Source organism: Podarcis liolepis, assembly GCF_965112155.1.
Source record: "Podarcis liolepis genome assembly, chromosome: 7".
Lineage (NCBI taxonomy): Eukaryota > Metazoa > Chordata > Lepidosauria > Squamata > Lacertidae > Podarcis > Podarcis liolepis.
Genome location: NC_139561.1, coordinates 63,049,329 through 63,069,917, shown reverse-complemented (window position 1 = coordinate 63,069,917; position 20,589 = coordinate 63,049,329). Strand labels below are relative to the sequence as shown.

Here is a 20,589-nt window from a genome sequence, read left to right as displayed (position 1 = left end):
CCCCCACATGGTACTCTTTAATAATATAATGTATGGGGCACTGGGGGAAAATTCACAATAGTGATCTGAAGCCACTTGTAGATGCATCAGGGAGAAAAAGGTTAAAATGCAGTTGAATGTAATGAAAAACAGGGTCCAGGGTGTCAGGTGGGCCCTCCCATAGTGCTTTGGCTCCGACAACTCCTGCCACTGCTAGATGTGACTACGTGCAAAAACCAGGCAGGAACCTTTACCTATTTCCCAAATGCCCTGGTGCAAATTTGCTGACACATTCCCAGACGTAATTTCACGTATACCTTCCTGTTCTTCACGGAAATCCAGAGCCAAATCCATGTGGGTAGAGATTGCTGAGGGAGGAGGTGGGAGTTAATTCTCCCTCAAAGGAATGTGGGTTTTTAATCCCTTTTTCATTTGCATCAAAGCCGGGAGGAACGCTGGCAATGTGCAGGGAGTTGGTACAGAGTGTTTTGCGCAAAGCACTGGAATTAAGTGTAGAGATCAGATTAGATTAAAGAGAGGTTTTGACCTTACAATTGAGATGGGGAGGGAGGAAGGCAAGGTGGAAGGAGGAACAGAAAGAAAAAAGGGAAGGAGGAAATAAATAAGAAATCGGAGACAGAGTGGGAAGGAGCAAGGGAGAGAATGAAGAATTACTGAAAAAAGTAAATTACATACCATTGCAGGATTTTCATAACAGTACTTAATTATATTATTATAATATATATTATAATAGTCACAAGGCACTTAAGATGTGGTTCAGGCATATATGTTTATCGTGCACTGGTGGACATCTTGTGATAGTGAGTTCCAGCAGTTAATTATGCGCTGTGCAAATAACTAAGGAAGGAGTGGGCAACCCTTTTCCTGTTGATGGGCTGTATCAGGGTTGATCTGCCATGGCCAGATGTTGGCAGTGTGGGCAGAATCAAAAACAAAACTTGTTCTGGATTAACTAATTTGAAATCAAGACTGCGCTGTCAGAACATTCACCATGGCTACCTCAAATTTGAATTCCCATTTGCTCCTGTAGTGCAATGGGTCAGTGTGTCTGGCACAGAAGGTTAGTGGTTGAAGCCCACCAAGGGGTGCATTTCAGGGGGATGGGCTACATGACCCTCAGGGTCCCTTCCAACTCTACAGTTCTGTGATTCTACACATAGGTATACAGAGGGTTAATTTGGTCCTTTTGTACAGCAGACCAATACATCCACTTAGTTAAAAAGCCTCTGGACACAGGTCTGCTCTATGAACACAATGTGCTCCCTAGAAATTGTTTGCTAGGTGAGTGTTCACATAATGAGTCCATGATTTCCATTGTTTCCTATGGAAAGATTTTAAATGCGGGATTCACCTACTCCCCCCCTGCTCTCTCCATGGTTTATTCCTGAAATGGCTGTAGCCAATCAGCAAAAGAGAAGCAAAGGAAAGAACTAATTTACCCAATCTCTCTTGTTTCCTGATTTGTCCAATTTGTCCTGCTCTCTGATTTTCTCTTGGTTCTCTCTCTCTCCTGGTTTTGAACCTGGCCTTTGATCCGTTCTGAGTTTCTTATTCTCCGCACTGCTTCTCCCAAAGTGAGGTTACTTTCCATCTCCAGACTCCATCACAATCTTTTTCTAGAATGCCCTCTCCCCGTTTGCCTCCAAACTCACTGCCATTGGCTTTCTCATGCAGTGATCTTTTATCGGTCTCAGCAGATTCCTCATGGTCTCTGAATCCTTTGGTGAAAGCAGGTCCTTTCATGAATAAGGTTCTTCTGTGGCACAAAATACTCATTGCAGGGGAACTGCAATGTCCCATTCCACCAGCAAGTACAATCCAATCCAAATCTTTATTACGGTCATAACCAGCATAAGGTAAAAGCACCTCCATGCAAGTACAAAACACAAGTACAAAAGTGAGTACAAAATATTTAAGTATCTGTTCTGCTTGTGGTCTCGAGGCATAAATTTGGGAACCTGCTTGGATTTCTCCATCTTCTGTACTGTCTGCATCCATTCTCGCCATCCAGCAGGCCTGTCAAAATTGAATGCCACTGGTGCAGAGACTCATTCCATTTTAGGTCTCATTCCTTTGAGCTATGCCAGAGCCTTTCTTCCTCCCTCGATCCTCTGTGACTTCTGGCACCATATTTAATGAATGCCAGAGACTGCGGTAGATTAATAGTAGCTCTCTTATTGTCTAAAAGTGACTTTACACAGCCCTATGGAACTCACGAATGCAGACCTTACTTCTGCTTCACTCCTAGTTTCACATTTCATGCCATACCATATAAAGCCTTGCCTCTCTATTCAGGCTGGCATGCGTGCCCTCCAATATTCATTCCTCAGATGAAAATAGGGACATTTCTCAATCCCCCCACAACAGACCCTCTTTGTGATAATTTATCAGCATTTTAGTGCACATTTCACATAATATGCATGTTTCATTTTTGCACGATAAACACATTTTTGCAAGCCTTTCCCCCCAATGTAATGCATTTTTGTATGCTATTTTTATTAACATATATACCATAGATTCTGGTGTACAAGATGACTTTTTAACCCTGAAAAAGAGGTTAAAAAGTCGGGGGTCATCTTATACGCCAGGAATGGGCGGTTCAGAGTGGAGCCCGCCCCCCACTGCTGATGCGGCAGCTCCGAAGCATCAGCAGTGGGCGGCTGGCTCTGCTCTGCGCCGGGAGAAAGCTGCCCGGAGCGGAGCCCCCCACCACTGCTTCAGAAGGGCGGTTTTCTCCCGGCGCGGAGCTGCCCAGCGTATTAGGGGACTGGGCTAATAAGACAAACCCCCAAATTGCAGCTGCTAATTTGGGGGGTCGTCTAATATGCTCAGTTGCCTAATACACCAGAATCTATGGTACATTTACATGCATACTTTCTTCAAATGTGCACTTTTTGGACTGGAGAACAGTATCACAAAACTGACACAAGTGTGAATTTTGAAGGATAGCTGCAATGTTTTGGGAAGAGTGAATTAGGTAGATTTACATTAAGATGTCAAACAAACCAGATTTCTCCCCCATCCCTTGGTCAGGCAGAAGATAAGAGGCAGTGGTGGGGTGGAGGATTGACTCTAAAGATGCTTAAGGAGTTGAATCGTTGTGATTTTTTTGTACACAACAAGCTGATTTGCACCTGATCCAGAACCAGGTTCTGTCTAGTATACCAGACACTGTCTAGCTAAATTTTATGTTTCTGCGAATGTGTGACACAGCTCTGGTCAGTTTAGATGTAGGCTTGCCATACATCAGGAAAATTCCTGACACGTCCTGGTTTTCGAGTGTAAAAATGGCATGGGGGGAATTTTTGCTGAACTGGCAAAATGTCAGGGAAAACCTGGATGTATGGCGGAAACAGCTCCAAAAGCTGTGGGAGGTCTGAACAATTTGGGTTTGTTCCCAAAAAAGGCTCGACAATTTTGGGATCCTCCTAAAAAAAAAGCTCAAGAACTTTGCGGGTGTCAGGAAATGTATCAAAATGGACATGTAAATATATACTTAAGGATGGGGGATAAATTCAGTTCAGTTGTCACTTATAGGCAAACAATATAATTCACATTTTGCAAAACAACAAGAACCGAAACAAGAATCAGAACCTTTTGTGAATTTTGCAATGCACTTTTCCAGCCAACTAAAGTGTCCATAAGATTTATGCTTCTTTTTAAAAAAAGAAAATCAAAGCAGTTCACACCTGCTTGATGGCAACGAAACTGGAAAGTGGTTTAAAAATGCATAGATTGTATCTGTGAAAATGACATACAAATATGCATTATAATAGGAAAATGTGTATATTAGGGAAAATTGCATATGCACATACAAATATGTGTAAATTGGGAGAAATTTGATTAAAATGCTGATGCATTTTCATGAGGACTTAAAAAAATTGCAAGCTGATGTGGAAAAATGGAGAACTGAACATAAAATGGAAAAAATGAGAAATCAAGAGAAACCCAATTGCCAGTTTCCCTCATCCCTGCACTTTAAATATTTTTATGGGGAGTATTTGTTTTAATTCTCAGATTAGTGTGGAAATGGAACAGAACAGAGTTATGGGAGATATATGAAAGAGGCAGATTTGCCCATCTCTGCTCCAGTCACCTTTGAGTCTCATCATCTCTTTGCTTGAGGTTTGTCTTCTGACTCAGAGCAAAGTGAGACAGGGAAAAGGACATCCAATTGTTTACCAGAAATGAGTCGTTACTCACTGACCCAACTTGCATGCAGGGAAAGTTCAGCATGCCATATTTCCTGTGGCAATTTTTTTGTCAAATGGTGCAACAAGAGGAAAGTGCGAAAACTTCATTTAACTTCATGCAGCCCTTAGAACACCTGCACTCAAATTGACTGGTGCTCTGAAATTCAGTTTATCTGCTGGGATTCCTCAGAACGGTTTCCTTTTCTTACATCCATTTATAAAACATTCTGATTTCCTATCATCGTTGCTGTGCATTCCACACAGATAGAGACGGTCCATTGTGGCTAGTGGGCCAAGAGATAACGTTCCGCTTCAACCAGGCCTTTGGCTGATTAATATTCTACAGCCTTTTAAATGTGTTTGTGAGAGGGGGCTTATTGTTTTGTTGTTTTCATTTTAACTATTTGTGTGTGCTTTTACCTTGTATTTTTATATTGTGAACTGCCCTGAGATATTGTGATGAAGGGCGGTATATAAACTACATAGCTATCTCGGTAGCTAGATAGACACGAAGTACAAGTAGATAAATAGGCGGGAAGGTAAATGGCGTTTCCGTGCGCTGCTCTGGTTCGCCAGAAGTGGCTTAGTCATGCTGGCCACATGACCCGGAAGCTGTACGCTGGCTACCTTGGCCAATAAAGCTAGATGAGCACTGCAACCCCAGAGTCGTCCGCGACTGGACCTAATGGTCAGGGGTCCCTTTACCTTTACCTAAGATGGAGCAAGGTTGTTTTCTGCTGCTCTGGAGGGCAGTACCTGAAACAATGGATTCAAATTACAGAAAAAGAGATTACAACTAAACATTTTTTAAAAAAATATATTTTTATTGAGTTTTACAAATAATTTCCGAAAATCATATCACATACTTTTTTTAACTTATACAATGTTTTTGGACTTCCATCAACCGCATCTGATTTTTCAATCTATCACTTAATCTACATTTCTTAATTTCTCTATTACTTTTAATTGTCCTTAACTAATAACTCTCTTCATAATCTTCTCTGCAATATTTCACATAATCCTCCTTACAAAACTTCTTGCAGTCCTACTAGCGTAATCTGTTTATTGCAATTGCTTTTCAAATAGTTCAAATATTTACTCCAGTCCTCTGAGAATCTCTGGTCCCGCAGGTTTCTGATCCTTCCTGTCATCTTATCTAATTCTGCATAGTCCATTAATTTCGTCTGCCATTCTTCTTTCATTGGTAATTCTTCTTGTTTCCATTTCTGTGCCACAATTAAACATTATAAAGAACCTTCTGACAGGAAGAGCCATTTGACAGTAAAATGGACTCCCTTGTAAAATGGTGGACCTTCCTTCATTGGAGGTTTTTAAATAGCAGTTGTATGGCCATCTGTTAGAGAATCTTTAGCTGTGACTCCTTTTTTCTTGTCTGGATGCATTGTACTAGGTTATCTTTCTTTCTTCTCCTTCTGCTTCATTTCTTTAATTTTGACAAATAAATAAGAATAAAAACGTACACCCCACTACCGAAACCATTCCATTGTAACTATCCAACCTCCCAAAATTTCAACACCTCTCGCAGTGGTTTGACCCCTTTCCGTTTTAACAGTACAAATTCTACAAATACCTTGCATATCCCCCGTCTTACCTTAATGGCATATGTTAATTTATCATTAATAGCTATACTCCCACACCTCTTTATACCATTCTTCCATTTTATATTCAGTTACCTTGCCCCTTCCACTTCCTAGCTATAATAACTCGTGCAGCTGTCAATGAATTTGTGAGCAAGTCCTTCATAGCTTGCAAACCTTCCACCCCATCATAAATTGATAATAATGCTACCTCTGGACTTTTTAGCTGTGACTCCTGCACTGCTGGGGACTGGGCTAGATGAACCTAGCAGTCCCTTCCAACTCTACAACTCTATGACTCTGACAACAGGGCCTCTGGCCTGTTCCGGAAGGGCTCCTGTTATGCTTTTTTGTTTCTACACTGTATCCTAGTTGCATTGCTGAAGCTTCCTGGTTTCAGAATCTACTGTGGGTAGTTTTTGTTTTTCTGCAGTCTTTAAAGAAGATCCTCGAAATAATCTCTGAGTGCATTCCACCCCCCCTTCTTTTACATGCATGCGATTCTGCCAGAGATTTTTTTCCAGGTGGTTGCCAGCCACTTACTCATGATGAATGGATTAGGCATGTACCCCACCCCTGTTGTAAAGTTGTAACCTGGCACACGCACCGCGTCCCTTGGTCTGCTCTAGGCTGACGTACGTGCATTTCGATCCTTTCCCTCCCTTCTGAAGGCGAAATGCTGAACATATTTTTCCCATCGCAAGGAAATGCATTTGGCAGGTTTTGTAATGTAATCATTTTGGGGGGCTGGGGGAAGAGAACGTCTCTAATAACCCTTCTTCCAATTTTCTGCATTGCAGTCTCTCAAAGGTGGGAATTGGCTGAAACTCTGCATTTAATCCTCAGAACAGGTTTGTCCAGGGCAGCTGGGAAAGAGCTAATGCAGCCAATTAGCTCTTTATGTAACCTGAGCACGTTTCAGTAATTCAGCCTGTCTTAACACGACTTAAATACACCAAAGCAATGAGCAGGCATTTCATTAAGAATACACTGGGCCATGGTGGTTTTCATAAGCCCCATCCATCTCGCTCTTGTCACGTCCAATCGGTTCATTAACTAAGAGATGAAATACAGGAAGGGAGAGGACAGCCACAAACACTTTAAAGTGCTGCCATCCCGATCCATAAAGTATTGGATTTCTGTTTGGCCAGGGGTGGCCTGGTCAATTCTTTGGACAAGGTGGACGTGGGTCTAATAGAGCAGGCTTATACCATTCACTACCGACCATACTGGGACGCGGGTAGCGCTGCGGGTTAAACCACAGAACCTAGGACTTGCTGATCAGAAGGTCAGCAGTTCGAATCCCAGCAATGGGGTGAGCTCCTGTTGCTCAGTCCCTGCTCCTGCCAACCTAGCAGTTTGAAAGCACCTCAAAGTACAAGTAGATAAATAGGTACCACTCTGGCGGGAAGGTAAACAGCGTTTCCGTGCGCTGCTCTGGTTCGTCAGAAGCGGCTTAGTCATGCTGGCCACATGACCCAGAAGCTGTACGCCGACTCCCTCGGCCAATAAAGCGAGATGAGCGCTGCAACCCCAGAGTTGGTCACAACTGGGCCTAATGGTCAGGGGTCCTTACCAACCATACTGGCCGAGCCTTTCAGGGGAGAAGGGAAAGCAGGGTGGTCTCCCTCTCTTTCAGGCACAGGAAGGAGGGCTGCAAATTCTAATGAGTGCCCACTTTGCAAAGAATGGACTGCAACTGCATGATGTGAAAGAAGGGCAAATTGGAGCTACTGTTGTCCCTGCTGCAAGGCCTTTTTCCACCTGGCCTTGGGGGTGGAGTCCAGACTCACCTTGAATATCTAAAGGTGGCTCCTGAGAGGCCGGAGGGACATTGCTGGAACAACTCTTGGGTTGCGGCAACTGGCTAAAATGTTTTAAAATGTTTTAAACAGTTCTAATTTTGGTTCCTCTGTTTTGTTTTTGCCGGGTTGGTGTTGGTTAAATGTTTAGTTGGGACTGGCAGTTATTTTAATTTGGGTATAATTGTAAACCGTTTCTTCTTCTTCTTCTTCTTCTTCTTCTTCTTCTTCTTCTTCTTCTTCTTCTTCTTCATTTCTATTGATTCTATTGATTTATTTGTTGTCTGTGTTTGGAAACTTATGTAGAGAAGTTTGCATTAGGCAAGAGAGGTTTGACCCATTGCTGTAAACCCGAGTGATCTCTCACAGCGGGTTGATGAAACCTAAGAACTCAGCATTTAAGTCAGTAAATAGAACCACCACCACCACCAGCAGTGGCTCAGCTCAGCATTGCTGAACAAGCAAGTTGCTTAGGATCTCTCTCTGGGACTAGTGACAGGAAAGTTTATTGAACTGTATTAAGGCATAAAGACAAGACTGGATCACATTGCTTGCTGTTGAAGAACAATGTGCTACTTTGCATTTTGTAATGTTTATTTGTTATTTATTGCTCAAATCCTGCCAAAGTTTTTAGTTGTTTACAGTGTTCTTAAATACATTATAAATTTCCTCCATTCCTTCTTGAAATTATTCTCTTCCTGGTTTTTTATTTTCCTGGTCAATTTTGCCATTTCGGTGTAGTCCCTCATCTTCATCAGCCCTTTGTCTCTGGTTGGGATTTTATCTTCTTTCCATCTCTGGGCCAGTAGTATCTGTGCAGCTGTCGTCACATACATAAATAGTCGTTTCTCCTCCTTCGGAAGGCAAGCCAATATTTCATGCTTGCATTCTCTACCAGTTCATCTGAGCTTGGAGCTTTGTCTTTATAAATTTAAATCAGGGGTTGGGGAACCCTTTTCAACCTGGTCACATTACCTTCCAAGGACCACGTGACAATGGTGGGCAGAGCCAGAAGCAAAAAGAGGTGGAGTGGTGAATGAAAAGTTTGCTTTTGTACATAAAGCCAGCTTCTACCTAGGGTTGCCGTATTTCAAGCAGTGGAAATCTGGACAGAAAAGTTGTTGAGCTTTTTTTGGCTTCACTACACACTCTTCCCCCCCATGTTTCTGTTCTCTTTTAATTACCGTTCTTATCCTCATCTAAACCAGGGGTGTCATACTATGTGCTGTATACTTTCTTAGTTGTCTGATGGCAGCAATTTGTTTCCTCAACAGTCCAGTTACTTTATACATTTTTTCTCTGCTTCAACATGCTGATGGGTAGCCCTTAAAAATATTTGGGCAATGATCATGTTTCGAAATATCTTCCCAATACTTGCTGGGAGGCACATGCAGAGGCACATGCAAGAACGAATGTTTGTATTCATGATGACCACGTGAAATTTTACCACACTCTCACCACACAAGCCAAGCTCTCCAAGGAAAAAAGATGGTTATGAAAATATGTGCAGACATCTGTCAATCATTAGCGACCACTTACACACTTCGAGGAATGATTTCAAAAGATTTGAAAACATCAAAATGTATCTTGCCTGATGTCGACTACAAAGAAGCCCACAAGAGAACCAGGAAAGAAATAAGCAGTTGATGGCAGCACACCAAGCATTGCCTCTTAGAGACAGATTTCACTATCTGCTTACTCTACTATAATTGATACACTTGTGGCTAATATGAAGAGGAGAGGTGAAGTGCACTAAAAAGCAGAAGCCTGATTTTCTTTTCTACATGATATCTGATGAGAAAAATTCCCAAGGTTCCCAAAAGCTAGTTGACTCATACATACCCTGTTGACTTGAACGGGAATCTCTGTGGAGAACTAAGGCAGTTCCACTGCTCTACGTGGGCAAAGTTTAATGAAACAAGAAAAATGAAATTCAGTCACACTGAGCTTCATGAAAGGTGGAGTACAATGTGTATTTCCAAATGTGGATATCACCCGATGCATTTTTCTAACTTTGATTATTGCCAGCTGCTTGGCAAAACGCTCTTTTTCTGAGCTGAAAAGAATAAAAAACATCTGAGACAACAACATATGTATCAGGACGGACATGATTCATTTTCCCTGCTGTGTACAGAAGCGGACATACTTTGAGGAGTCAGCGTCTGTAAAATTTTCCAGATTTTTTGCAGTTAGAAAAATCTAGAAAGAAGCTGTCTTAGTTTTGTGCCATTTTGAAAAATAAGACTTTATTTTGAAATACGAGGGGGAGACCCCCGCACACCATAATATTTTTAGTGCTTAGAGCCTCTAAATGACTTAATCCAGCCGTGAGGATTCCCCACTCTTGATACAGATCCAATTAGTCTCATTGACTTGTTCATGGGAGTGGTTTTCCTGTGTTATTGAAATGAAATGTGAGCTTCTGTCTCAGGTTTGCTGATGCTGCAGGCTTCTTGCAACTCTTGCTGACAAGGTAGGCCATCTCACAGAGGTTGAGAATGACACATAGCATGGCAGTGGCTACCATGAAATAAGTGAAGAGCTTCTTCTCTGTAGGCCGAGCAATGAAACAGTCAACCACGTTGGGGCAGGGAACCACAGCACACTTCACCACCCTTGGAAGATCAAAGTTGGGATATAGGCAGTGGAAGATGTAGAGGAAGGTGAGATCCACAGTTGCCTTGGCAAGGAGGCTGAGTAGGTAGGTCCACCACAGGCCTCCACACTTCTTCCCAGGGTTGGGGTACTGTGGATGGAAGCGTCCTCTTGCCCCTTCCAGGCACTTCTGCTCCTTGGTTTCCTGATAGGCCACATGCATGAGGACGAAAAGAGAAGGGCATGTCACCAGGATAAGCTGGAAGGCCCAGAAACGTATGTGAGAGATGGGAAATGATTGGTTATAGCAGACATTGGTGCAGCCAGGCTGACGTGTGTTGCACATGAAGTCCTGCTGGTCATCGGACCAGACATGCTCAGCTGCCACTGAGTAGACAAGGAAACGGAAGATGAAGACCACCGTGAGCCACACACGCCCCAGACCTGTGGAATACTTGTTCACACCACTCACAAGTTCTTGGAATGAAGCCCAGTTCATTTTCTCAACTTGAGGCTAGGGTGACAAGAGCTGGAAAAGGAAATAAATGAAACAGGAATGAGTGGGATGGCCTTGATTGAAGCCCTTCAAGCTCGCACCATGTATGTGTTGGAAGTGCAACAGCAGAGATCACCCTGTTTGTAACTTAAGGGTTAATTCTGTAACCAGTAACCCAGCTAACCAAGATGGGGTAATCTGAGCTAGGAGTGGTTCCGGTACTGCTTGGATCTCTGTCTCCAGAAGGTGGTGCTTGTGTGTGTGGGGGAAGCTACTCTTTCCCCTCCAATGTGAGGTGCCACAGGGGTCAGTTTTATTCCCATGGTGTTTAACATCTACATGCTGAGCGGGGTCATCTGGGGATTTGGAATTCATTGTCATCAATATGCAGATGGCATGCAACCCCATTTCTTCTTTACACTGGCAGGTGTGGCAGTGGATGTGATAGACAGGTGACTGGCCTTGGGGATGGACTGGATGAGGGCTACTTTGGGGGACACTGTTATAATAGTGGAGACTAATACTTCTGACTTATATTGGGGCAGCTTCTGCATATAATAGTGGACGGCTCAGTCCCTGGCATCTCCAGGTGAGGGTGGGAAAAAGGCTTGCCTGGAACCCTGGAGAGCTACTGCCAGTCAGTGCAGAAAATATTGAGCTAGATAAACCAATGGTTCTGGCATATCAAGGCAGCTTCCTAAGTTCATAGGCTCATGCCAGGGTGATGGGACTAGGGGCGGTAACTGGATGGTCCTTATCTTCCACACACCAGCCAATCACCTGATAGCAACACAGAATCAGGCAACCTGTTTTTGCCTATGGCGTTTGAAATCAACCTGTGTGGCCAAAGACATCATGCTTTGCCAGTCCCAGCAATCTTGCAAAGCCCCATGCACCGTGCTTTGCAGGCCTTGTGCAGCTGTTCCTCAGGAACTGCAGGTGCAAGACTGCTTTGGGCTCAGCCACATCTACATGTGTCCCCCTCTTGACGTCATATCTTTGAAAGCTGCTACCTGCCCCATATATCAGGTGGGTGTGCCTGAGCCAAAATGGTCTGGTGGGTCAAATGGGGTCCATGGGTTGGAGGTTCACCGCTACTAGGTCCAAATACTTTCTAGGTCCAAATACCTGGTGGACCAGAGGTATCCTTTGGCAATTTGGCCTTTGCAAAACAACAGGTAGTGGTCACTAAAGCAAATAGTGTTCTCATCCATCTTTAAAAGGGTCAGTTCCTCCTAAGTGAGCTGCTGCTTATCCCAGTTTGTTTAGCACACTTAGCCCCTCCAGGTCTTTGCACAACCTGCAAATCCATGTGTTTAACAAATTGGGTGTATCTTCCTGGGAAAATAAGAACATGACTCACCTGGAGTGTTGCCTCCAGGCGCAGTAGAAAGATGCACCAGGCAACTTGATCTAGCATGACAGTCACAGTTTGGGTGCGAAAAAGAATCTCAGGAGGAAAACAGAAGGAAACACCTTCCTTTCCCCTTTGTACATAGACAGGTGGATAGCAGGGTTGAGTATACTGACCTGCCAGCTGCATTACCCTGAGGGGGTGGAACAAGGCAACTGGAACAAAGTGGGGTCGGAAGTTACTATTTTGCCCTAATCCCCTCTGCTGTGGAAAACAGAGAGCAACTGGTCCTCTGATCTGCTGGGAGAATGAGGCACACCCTCTTCATTATCGATAAAATGATCTTTATGTGCAACAGGGAACTACAAAACAAGAAGGAAGAACTTCTGGGGCTGAGAAGAGTGTGTCTGTTAGATTATTATTATTATTATTTAGTGTGTTTCTATCCTGCCTTTCTCCTAAGCTGGGATTCAAGATGCCTTACAACATTTAAAAACAACATTATAAAATGCAAAGTGATAAAAGCAACCAGTTAAAAACAAGAATTAAAATAAATCAAAAGATGTTTAGAACCAACAATTAAAACAGAGTTTTCCCAAAGGGAACCCATCTAGTTCTGCATTCTGTTCTCACGGTGGCCAGATAGATGCCCCAATAAAAGCCCACAAGCGCTGGTCATTTATGTAGTCAAGGGAAGCTCATTTCACACATAAGGGAGGAGGTGGGAGCAGGCTAAGGGAATGCCTAAATTTAAAAGGGGGAGAAAAAGACATTCTTGATGGGGAGGTGGGACTAAAGCAGCAAAATGAGGACTGGGCATGCTCAGTGACCATGCAATGCTGATTGACAGTTGTGTGGTGTGTGTGTGTGTGGGGGGGGGACAATATGGAGAACTGAGTGGGGGGAGAACGAGATGGAGCTGCTGCAATCTGCAGCAGGGAGCACTCCCCACTCCAACAGGATATGCTTATTTATTACCAAAATCCCCATTTTAAAATTCATGTTCCCGCTGATCTGCAAAATTAATCGCTCCATAGGCATTCTTAGGTTACCCTGCAGCAAAATTCAAAAAGTGCTTAGCACAGAGAAGGAAGAGCCCTAGAAGAAACCCGACTCTTACCTGAAGGCAGAGCATTTTGCTGACTCCGGATCACTTTCCCTACGAACGTGACTGTCCCCAAGTCTCCTCTGACTTTGATGACGGGGCGGCAGGGCGTCTTGACATTGGGTGTGCCTCTGGCTCCTGCCAGTGGGCTCAATGACCCATTGTAATGCTCATGGTTCACAAACCAGAGAAAACAAATTAAACTGACAAGTTATTTCTTTGGGGGGATGGCCCAGGTTCAAGCTTTAGTGAGGAAATGCTGGTCCCCATCTTTTCCTTTTTTAATGTAATTTTATTATTTTCTTGATTTACAAAAGTATGTGGAATGTCTCTCTCTCGTTCCCCCCCCCCATGTAACATTTTTACAAACCACTTTCATTTGTTGAGACATTAGCAAGAAAAGGGGGAAAGAGGTGGGGGTGGGTAAGGATGGGGTGGGGTGGGGTTAGATGATGGTGTTTCTATTTTACTTAATATATGTAGGGTTTGGTGTCAGTGTTGCTTGTGCAGGTTCTTTGCTGTTCACTTGTGTTCCTTTGGTGGTGAGAGAGGCTGGGGTTTGCCTAGGGTGTGGTTGTTCATTTGTGGTTGGTTGTGGTGGTCTTGTTTTCATGTGTGAGTGGGGTGGGTGGGCGTTTTGGATCAGGTTAGCCACTGGTCCCCATCTTTGATTCCTGGCTCTGGAGAAAGAAGGGTGGTGGCCCTGAACCAGAGACTTACTTTCAGCACACATGGTGACAATGCATGATGCAGTTGTCTTTCCGCATCAAAGCCCACCCGGGTCTTGCCCATACCTGCAGGAGAGACTACCAGGGGACCCCACCTGGGAGTTCCACCACAGAACGAAGGTGTGATTGAAATGCAATGCATACATAAAATCTCCTGTGGGACTTGCTATTTGCATTTTATCGAACATTTTCTTTCGTTCTGTCTTTACAAACCTTCCCCCACTTGGACTCCCTTGTGCTCTAGCTTATGCTACCTTGTTGTGTGATCAGCATTCAGAAACCACAGGTGTACTGCAGCATGGATGGGGAACCTCAGACTTGTGGGTCAAATGCGGTCCTCCATGCCTCACAAAACTCCCCAAGCCCCACCCCTCTGTGGCCTTGCTTCACACCTCAGGTGTTTTTTGCCTGGTTGGAATATGTCCTTGAACTCTTCTTGATGCCTCTTTCATATCTGGATGGAGGGCAGAGATTGGTATGTGAGCCTGTACTGTACGTAGAAACTAGCCTACTGTACAACAGTAACATTTCTTTACATTTAGGACACCATTGTATATTTATATTATTCTATATTATTATTATTATTTTTTGAATATTTCTATATATTTTTTAAAAAATTACATTTTTCGGTTTCTGCCCACTTTTGCATCTGGCCCCACCCACCATTGGGATGTGGCCCTCGAAAAGTGACCAAGATGGGAATGTGGCCCCCAGACTGGAAAAGGTTCTCCGCCCTTTTATTACAAAGTACAGCATCAGGAGATAAGATGCGACATGGGGGACATGCAGGGAGAAACCAGCATTTCACTCCCAACCAGCATTTATAGAAATAATGCAATAATGGAAGGACAAATCAGTGTGAAGCAAAATAATAATAATAATAATAAAATAAGGAAAGAAAGGAAAGAAGGCAATGACTTAAAATTAAACTGATTTTATTTTGAATTCTCACTCACATTTGGATATGGATACCTGTGTCTAAAAATCCAAAATTTTGAACACCAGCATTTATTTATTTTTAAGATTAGAGTTATATTTTCCAGTTTGGAATATATACTTGCTTTTCATCTGTTCTCCATCTCTCACACTGATGGTGCATTTTCCAGGTTCCAAAGCCATTTGTCCCATTTGTGTTTAAATTGTCAAGGACTGATATTAATCAAGAAGGGCTTGGACTCAATAATCTTTTGGAGCGCTCACAGACGTTTTGCAGATTTGATAGTAGATAATTTTAATAACTTGCTTATAGCACAGAATATTATAACTTGTGTTTATAAAATATAATTATCCGTGTGGATTGAAATTTGGAATTTTCAATCTTCCTTTCTTTTGCTCCTCACATGTAACGCTTATTTGATTCTTGGATTTCTGCTGCTCCATATGAATCCTGAATCAAGTTCCTGCCACTTAATAATTTGCTGAGCTGATAATTTTAATTGCATCTGTTGGATTAAAAACATAAGTGGCTTGCCCAGTGCAGGACGGTGGGGAATTGAAATGCCAGCATCCCAGCAGTCTTATCAGAGCGAGAGGGGAAGATTCATAGCTTCTTTCTGACCAGAGACCTGAGCGTGGTACACGTACACCACTTGCTGACTCACCCTTCTCCAGGTAAGAAGCAGTAAACCTGCTTCAGGGAAACTCGTGCTTGAACCACTTCTAATTTATGTTTGCAAACTTATTTTCCCTTATGTCATTTTTTTTTTTATAAAAAAAAAACATTCCTAGTTGGGTTTAAGATTTCTTTTTTGATCTGATGTTCTTTCTCAAAGTGCCCCTTTTCTAGAGAGAAGCACATTATTTTCTCTTACGTTTACTCCTGTGGACTTGAAGGTACATTGAAGGCACATCTTCCTAGCAATAGCACCATATCTGGAATCCTTCCTCCAAAGAACTCAGGGCAGCATACACAGCCACCCCCTATATTTCATCAGCTCAACAACCCAGTGAGGTAGGTTAGGCTGTGTGTGTGTGTGTGTGTGTGTGAGAGAGAGAGAGAGAGAGAGAGAGAGAGAGCAAGAGAAGGTTCCAAGGTTCCTCAATAAGCTTAACAGTCATGGAATAAGATGACAGGCACACTTATGGATCAGTAACTGTCATGCCTAATCCAGACTCAAGCCAGGATTACTCCTCTTTACCTGTTGTTGTTGTTTAGTCGTTTAGTCATGTCTGACTCTTTGTGGCCCCATGGACCAGAGCACGCCAGGCACTCCTGTCTTCCACTGCCTCCTGCACTTTACTTAAATACCCCCAAATCCCGACTCCAGTGCTACCCCAGACACCTCCAGCATCTCAGAAGGAGCCATGCCAGGCCCATATGCAACAGAAGATGTGAAGGATACGTGGACAAGGTTCCTGCTGAACTTGGGGCAGCTGACTCACCTGTGGAATAACGGGGGCGGGGGGGATCAAATTACCGGTACCTCCAAGTTCCAGGGAATGCAGGTACTAGAAGGTGCCAGTGCAGTTGGACAGCCATTCTTGGAGGGAACACATACCTCATGGCACAGAAGAGCCAGGGTTTTCTGGTAGGGGTCACATGGTGGGAAGCGGGAGAACAAAGAGTTTGGTAGCTGTTCGTCCCAAGTGAGGGGTGTGTGTGACCTAACTAAGCTTGGCAGGGCAGCTTACTTTATGGTTGTAACCCCTTCATACGTCAATTAAACCTGTTGGTTATATGAGGCTGGGTATATCCCTCCAAATACTGTGTACAGTTCAGGTTGCTGCATCTCAACCAAGATGCTGTAGAGCTGGAGAAGGTTCGGAAAATGATCAAGAGGCTGGAGCAACTCCCCCATGAGGAATGGTTACAACTTCTTATTCTAGAAAAGGAAGGTAAGTGGGGACATGATAGGGGCATATAAAATTCTGCAGTGTGGAGAAAGTGGATAGTCATCTCTCGTACTACTGGCTCCTGGAATGAACAAAAGGACATAGTCCATAGTTGAACAATGGAATTTGTTAGCTTAGACAAATCAATGGAGAAAAGCTTAGACAAATCAATGGAGGAGGAAAGGGCTATCAAAGTCTATTAAACATAATGGTTAAGTTCTCCTGCCACTATTGGAGGCAGTAGGCCTCTGAATACTACTTGGCCAGGATGTGCAAGTGGGGAAGAGTACTATAGCACACAGTTCCTGCTGGTGGGCTTCCCATGGGAATCAGGTTAAGCACTGTGAGAGCAGGATGTTGGACTTGGTGGGACTTTGGCCTGATCCAGCAGTGCTCTTCCTATGTTCCTAAGGTTACACTATGAACTTCGTGGCTCAGCTGAGATTTCCCTTTCCAGGGAGATCACAAGACTACAAAACTTTGGGCGATATCCTACTAAATCACACTCTGTGTTAAACCCATTAAAATCAATAGACTTAAGTCCATTGATTTTAACAGGTCTCATCAGAGTATGACAGATGTACCTATTGAGGTAAGGGTGGTTTAGTGGGTCTGGAATTTATGTGGCTAGTAAGCGAGGGAAATCCTATTTTACGAGTTTTGATTTATCTGTTTTATTGTCAAATCGCTTCAGGATGTTTCATGGGTAATAATCTACAAATGAAATAACTAAGCAAATTAGAGGAAGGGTTGTAGCTCAGTGATAGAACATCTGTTTTACATGCAGAAGGCCTCAGGTTCAATCCACAGCACCTCCAGGTCTGGGGGGAAGCACCCCCTGCCCAAAACCATAGAGAGCTGCTGCCAGTCAGTGTATACAATTCTGAGCTAGATAGACCAATTGTCCAACTCACTATAATACACCATTTTCAAAATATACAATTTTTAATTGCTTTATGTATTATTTAGTATTGTTTCTTTTCCTTTGGGATTGTTCATGATGGAAAGTGGTACATAAATGCTTTGAATAAAAGACAGGGAAACTTCCTGCCTAGCAAGTGGGTTAAGGCTGACAGTGTAATCCTCGTGATTATGATACAACACTGTGTAGTGCACTTTGACACACAGAAGATCCCAGGTTCAGGTCCCAGCATCTCCATGCATGGCTGGTGTAATGAGTATGGGTTGCTTGTGCGTAAGTTGCCGCCTCTCCTGGCTATGTTGCCTGGTTAAACCTTTCTGTCTGGACAGCCCTTCACTTCGTGGCTGCCTCAGTCGCTAGCAGAATCCGTCAGTGGGCGTTTCTTAAACCTTTTCCAACATAAAAGTTGTTTGACGCCAAGTCTCCTCCTACTCTCCCTGCGCGGAAGTCTTCTGCGCAGGGAGGGCATGGGTAGCGGAGGACCCGTGCTCTCCCCGCTGGTGTCCGGTGAAGAGTCCTGGAGCCCTCTCGCTGATTCCCCCACCTGCCCCCCTTTATCCCTGGTTTTGCGCTGATTTGCTTCCCCATCTGTTGAGCTGCCTCTCTCCCTGCTGGGCCCTTCTCCAGCATCATTTGAGAGCCTTCCCTCCGCCTCTAGCTCCGATGTCAGTTCCCTGACAGCTGGAATTGAATGACTCCTTTCTGAGGGCATGGAGAACCACTGCCATTCACTTTGGACAGTTCTGGGCTACATGGCCCAGCAGACCATAATCAGACAACTTCCTGTAGCATAGGAAGCTGCCTTATACCAAGTCAGACCCTTGGCCTATTTAGCACAGGGTTGTACATAGCAGAAGGCTCTCCAGGGTTTCAGACTTGGGGACATTCCCAATTCTAGAGATACCAAGGCTTGAACTTGGGATGTATTTCATGCTATGCATGTGCAGAACCACTGAGCTATGGCCCCTTTCATAGGAATATAGGAATATAGCCTTATACTTAGTCAAACCCACTGGTCCATCTAGTTCAGTAATGTCTATGCTGACTGGCAGCAGCTTTCCAGGGTTTCAGACCCAGAATCTTTTGCAGCATGCCAGGGATAGAACTTGGGACCTTCTGCATGCAAAGCAGATGCTCTGCCACTGAGCTATAGCCCTTCTGCTTTTTTAAAAAAAATTTAAATTGATTTTTACAAATATTTTCCAAAATCATATAACATACTTTCTTATCTTATACAGTGTTTTGGACTTCCATCAACCGCATCTGAAGATTTTTCAATCTTTATCACTTAATCTACATTTCTTAATTTCTCTATTGCTTTTAATTATCCTTAATTTATAACTCCCTTCATAATCTTCTTTGCAATGCTTCACATAATCCATGGCCCTTCTGTATTAACCTATTATGATGCGGTGACTTATGCACTTTGAGTGGAAATACAGGATGGCATGTGAAAACAAACAAACAAACAAACAAACAAACAAAAAAACAAACAAGGCAGCCTTGGCACAGTAGATAGGCATCCATTTCCACTTTGGGAAATCTTCTTTCACAGGTAGCAACCGAGAAAGGGAGAACTGAGGTCAATTTCTCAAGATGCCAAATATGCCACAGGCTCACAAAAAGCATGTGACAGGGGATCTGTGCCACCTACTTAATGACAATTGCCCCATCAATAGCAGTTAATTAGCCACTGGAGAAGGTTGCAAAGGGGAGTGGTGGATTTTGCCACTGCTTGCAGAGTTCCAATCAAATTTGGAAGAAGGACTAAGTTGTGGCTCAACAAGAAGAACAAGACTCAAATGAGAAATGGCCAGGTGGAACTTAAGCATAAATGTTGTGCAAGAACTCGGCTGAGCCTTATGATGCCTCTTGCCCTGTTGCAAACTTGGTTCTTCTCCTGAACCAAGAGGGAAGCAAGGGCTGTATCCAGTGCTAGTTCTCTTCAGAGGAGAAATTGAAATGAATGAACATGATTAAGCTAGGTCCATTCATTTCAATGAGACTGATAGCTCAGTTGGTAGAGAATCTAAGGTTTTGGGTTTGAAGCCCACGTTGTGTGAAACAGTCCTGCCTTGCAGGGGGTTGAACTAGGTGATCCTCATGGTCCCTTCCAACTCTACAATTCTATGGTTCTACTTTGAGTAAAACTTAGTCAGATGAAACCCCAAGAAGGCAAGGCAAGTGGTAGAGTGCATGCTTCACGTGCAGAAGGTCCCAGATTTAGCATCTCCAGGTAGGACTGGTAAAGATTCCTTCCTGCAACCCCAGGGAAGTGCCACCTATCAATGTGGACAAAACTGAGTAAGATGGACCAAACATCTGACTTAGTCTGAGGCCGCTTTCTATGTTCCTACATTTGGTTTTCCAGAACTGAAGCATCCATTGCACTTGTGTGTAATGAGGCCTGGGCAGCTTGCAAGTGCACCCCACCAAACTGAACACATCCAGCCAGTTGTGTATCACTGACCTCCACAAGTCTGATGACCCCTTCTGAAGTTTTGGGATGCCATTCTTCTCATTACCCCCACAACTGAAATGTGCATATTATTCTGGAACTGCTGGAAATATCGGTTTATAGCGATTCCAGCCATTAATTATTTTATTGTAGATAACCAGACAATACCACAACAAATTGGGGTGTTAGAGGAGCGGGTACTACCTCTGGTGAGGGACAACTTGTGCTCCTTCTGGGATAGTTCATCCACCATTTGCCCCCACCCTGCACTCAGCTCTCACTTGTGGCTCCCAGTAGCTGCCAGCATGCGACAGTGGCCACACCCTGGGAATTGGCTTCGACTGGCTAGCTAAACCAGGTGAGGGTAGCCAGTGGGTCTCAAACCCTCGGTGAGTTAGGGACTTCCCCTGCATGTAAAGACAGGCTCTGGAGGATTGAGGGGATGAGACCAATAGTGGGTCCAACAGTTAAGAAGGCATTTTCTGCATGTGCTGCAGAGGGGAAGT

The 20,589-nt window shown here is 43.7% G+C and overlaps 1 protein-coding gene across 1 annotated transcript; it reads right to left on the bottom strand.

Moving 5' to 3' along the window:
* Nucleotides 1-9,970: 9,970 nt before the first annotated feature.
* Nucleotides 9,971-13,309, bottom strand: LOC310711760 (gap junction beta-4 protein-like; the record flags this gene model as incomplete). Its single annotated transcript, XM_083514011.1, has 2 exons — nucleotides 13,159-13,309; nucleotides 9,971-10,717 (listed from the first exon to the last, which is right to left on the bottom strand). Exon 2 carries the CDS (start codon nucleotides 10,685-10,687, stop codon nucleotides 9,971-9,973), a length of 717 nt encoding a protein of 238 aa, XP_083370137.1. The 5' UTR covers nucleotides 10,688-10,717; nucleotides 13,159-13,309.
* Between the last annotated feature and the right edge of the window lie 7,280 nt (nucleotides 13,310-20,589).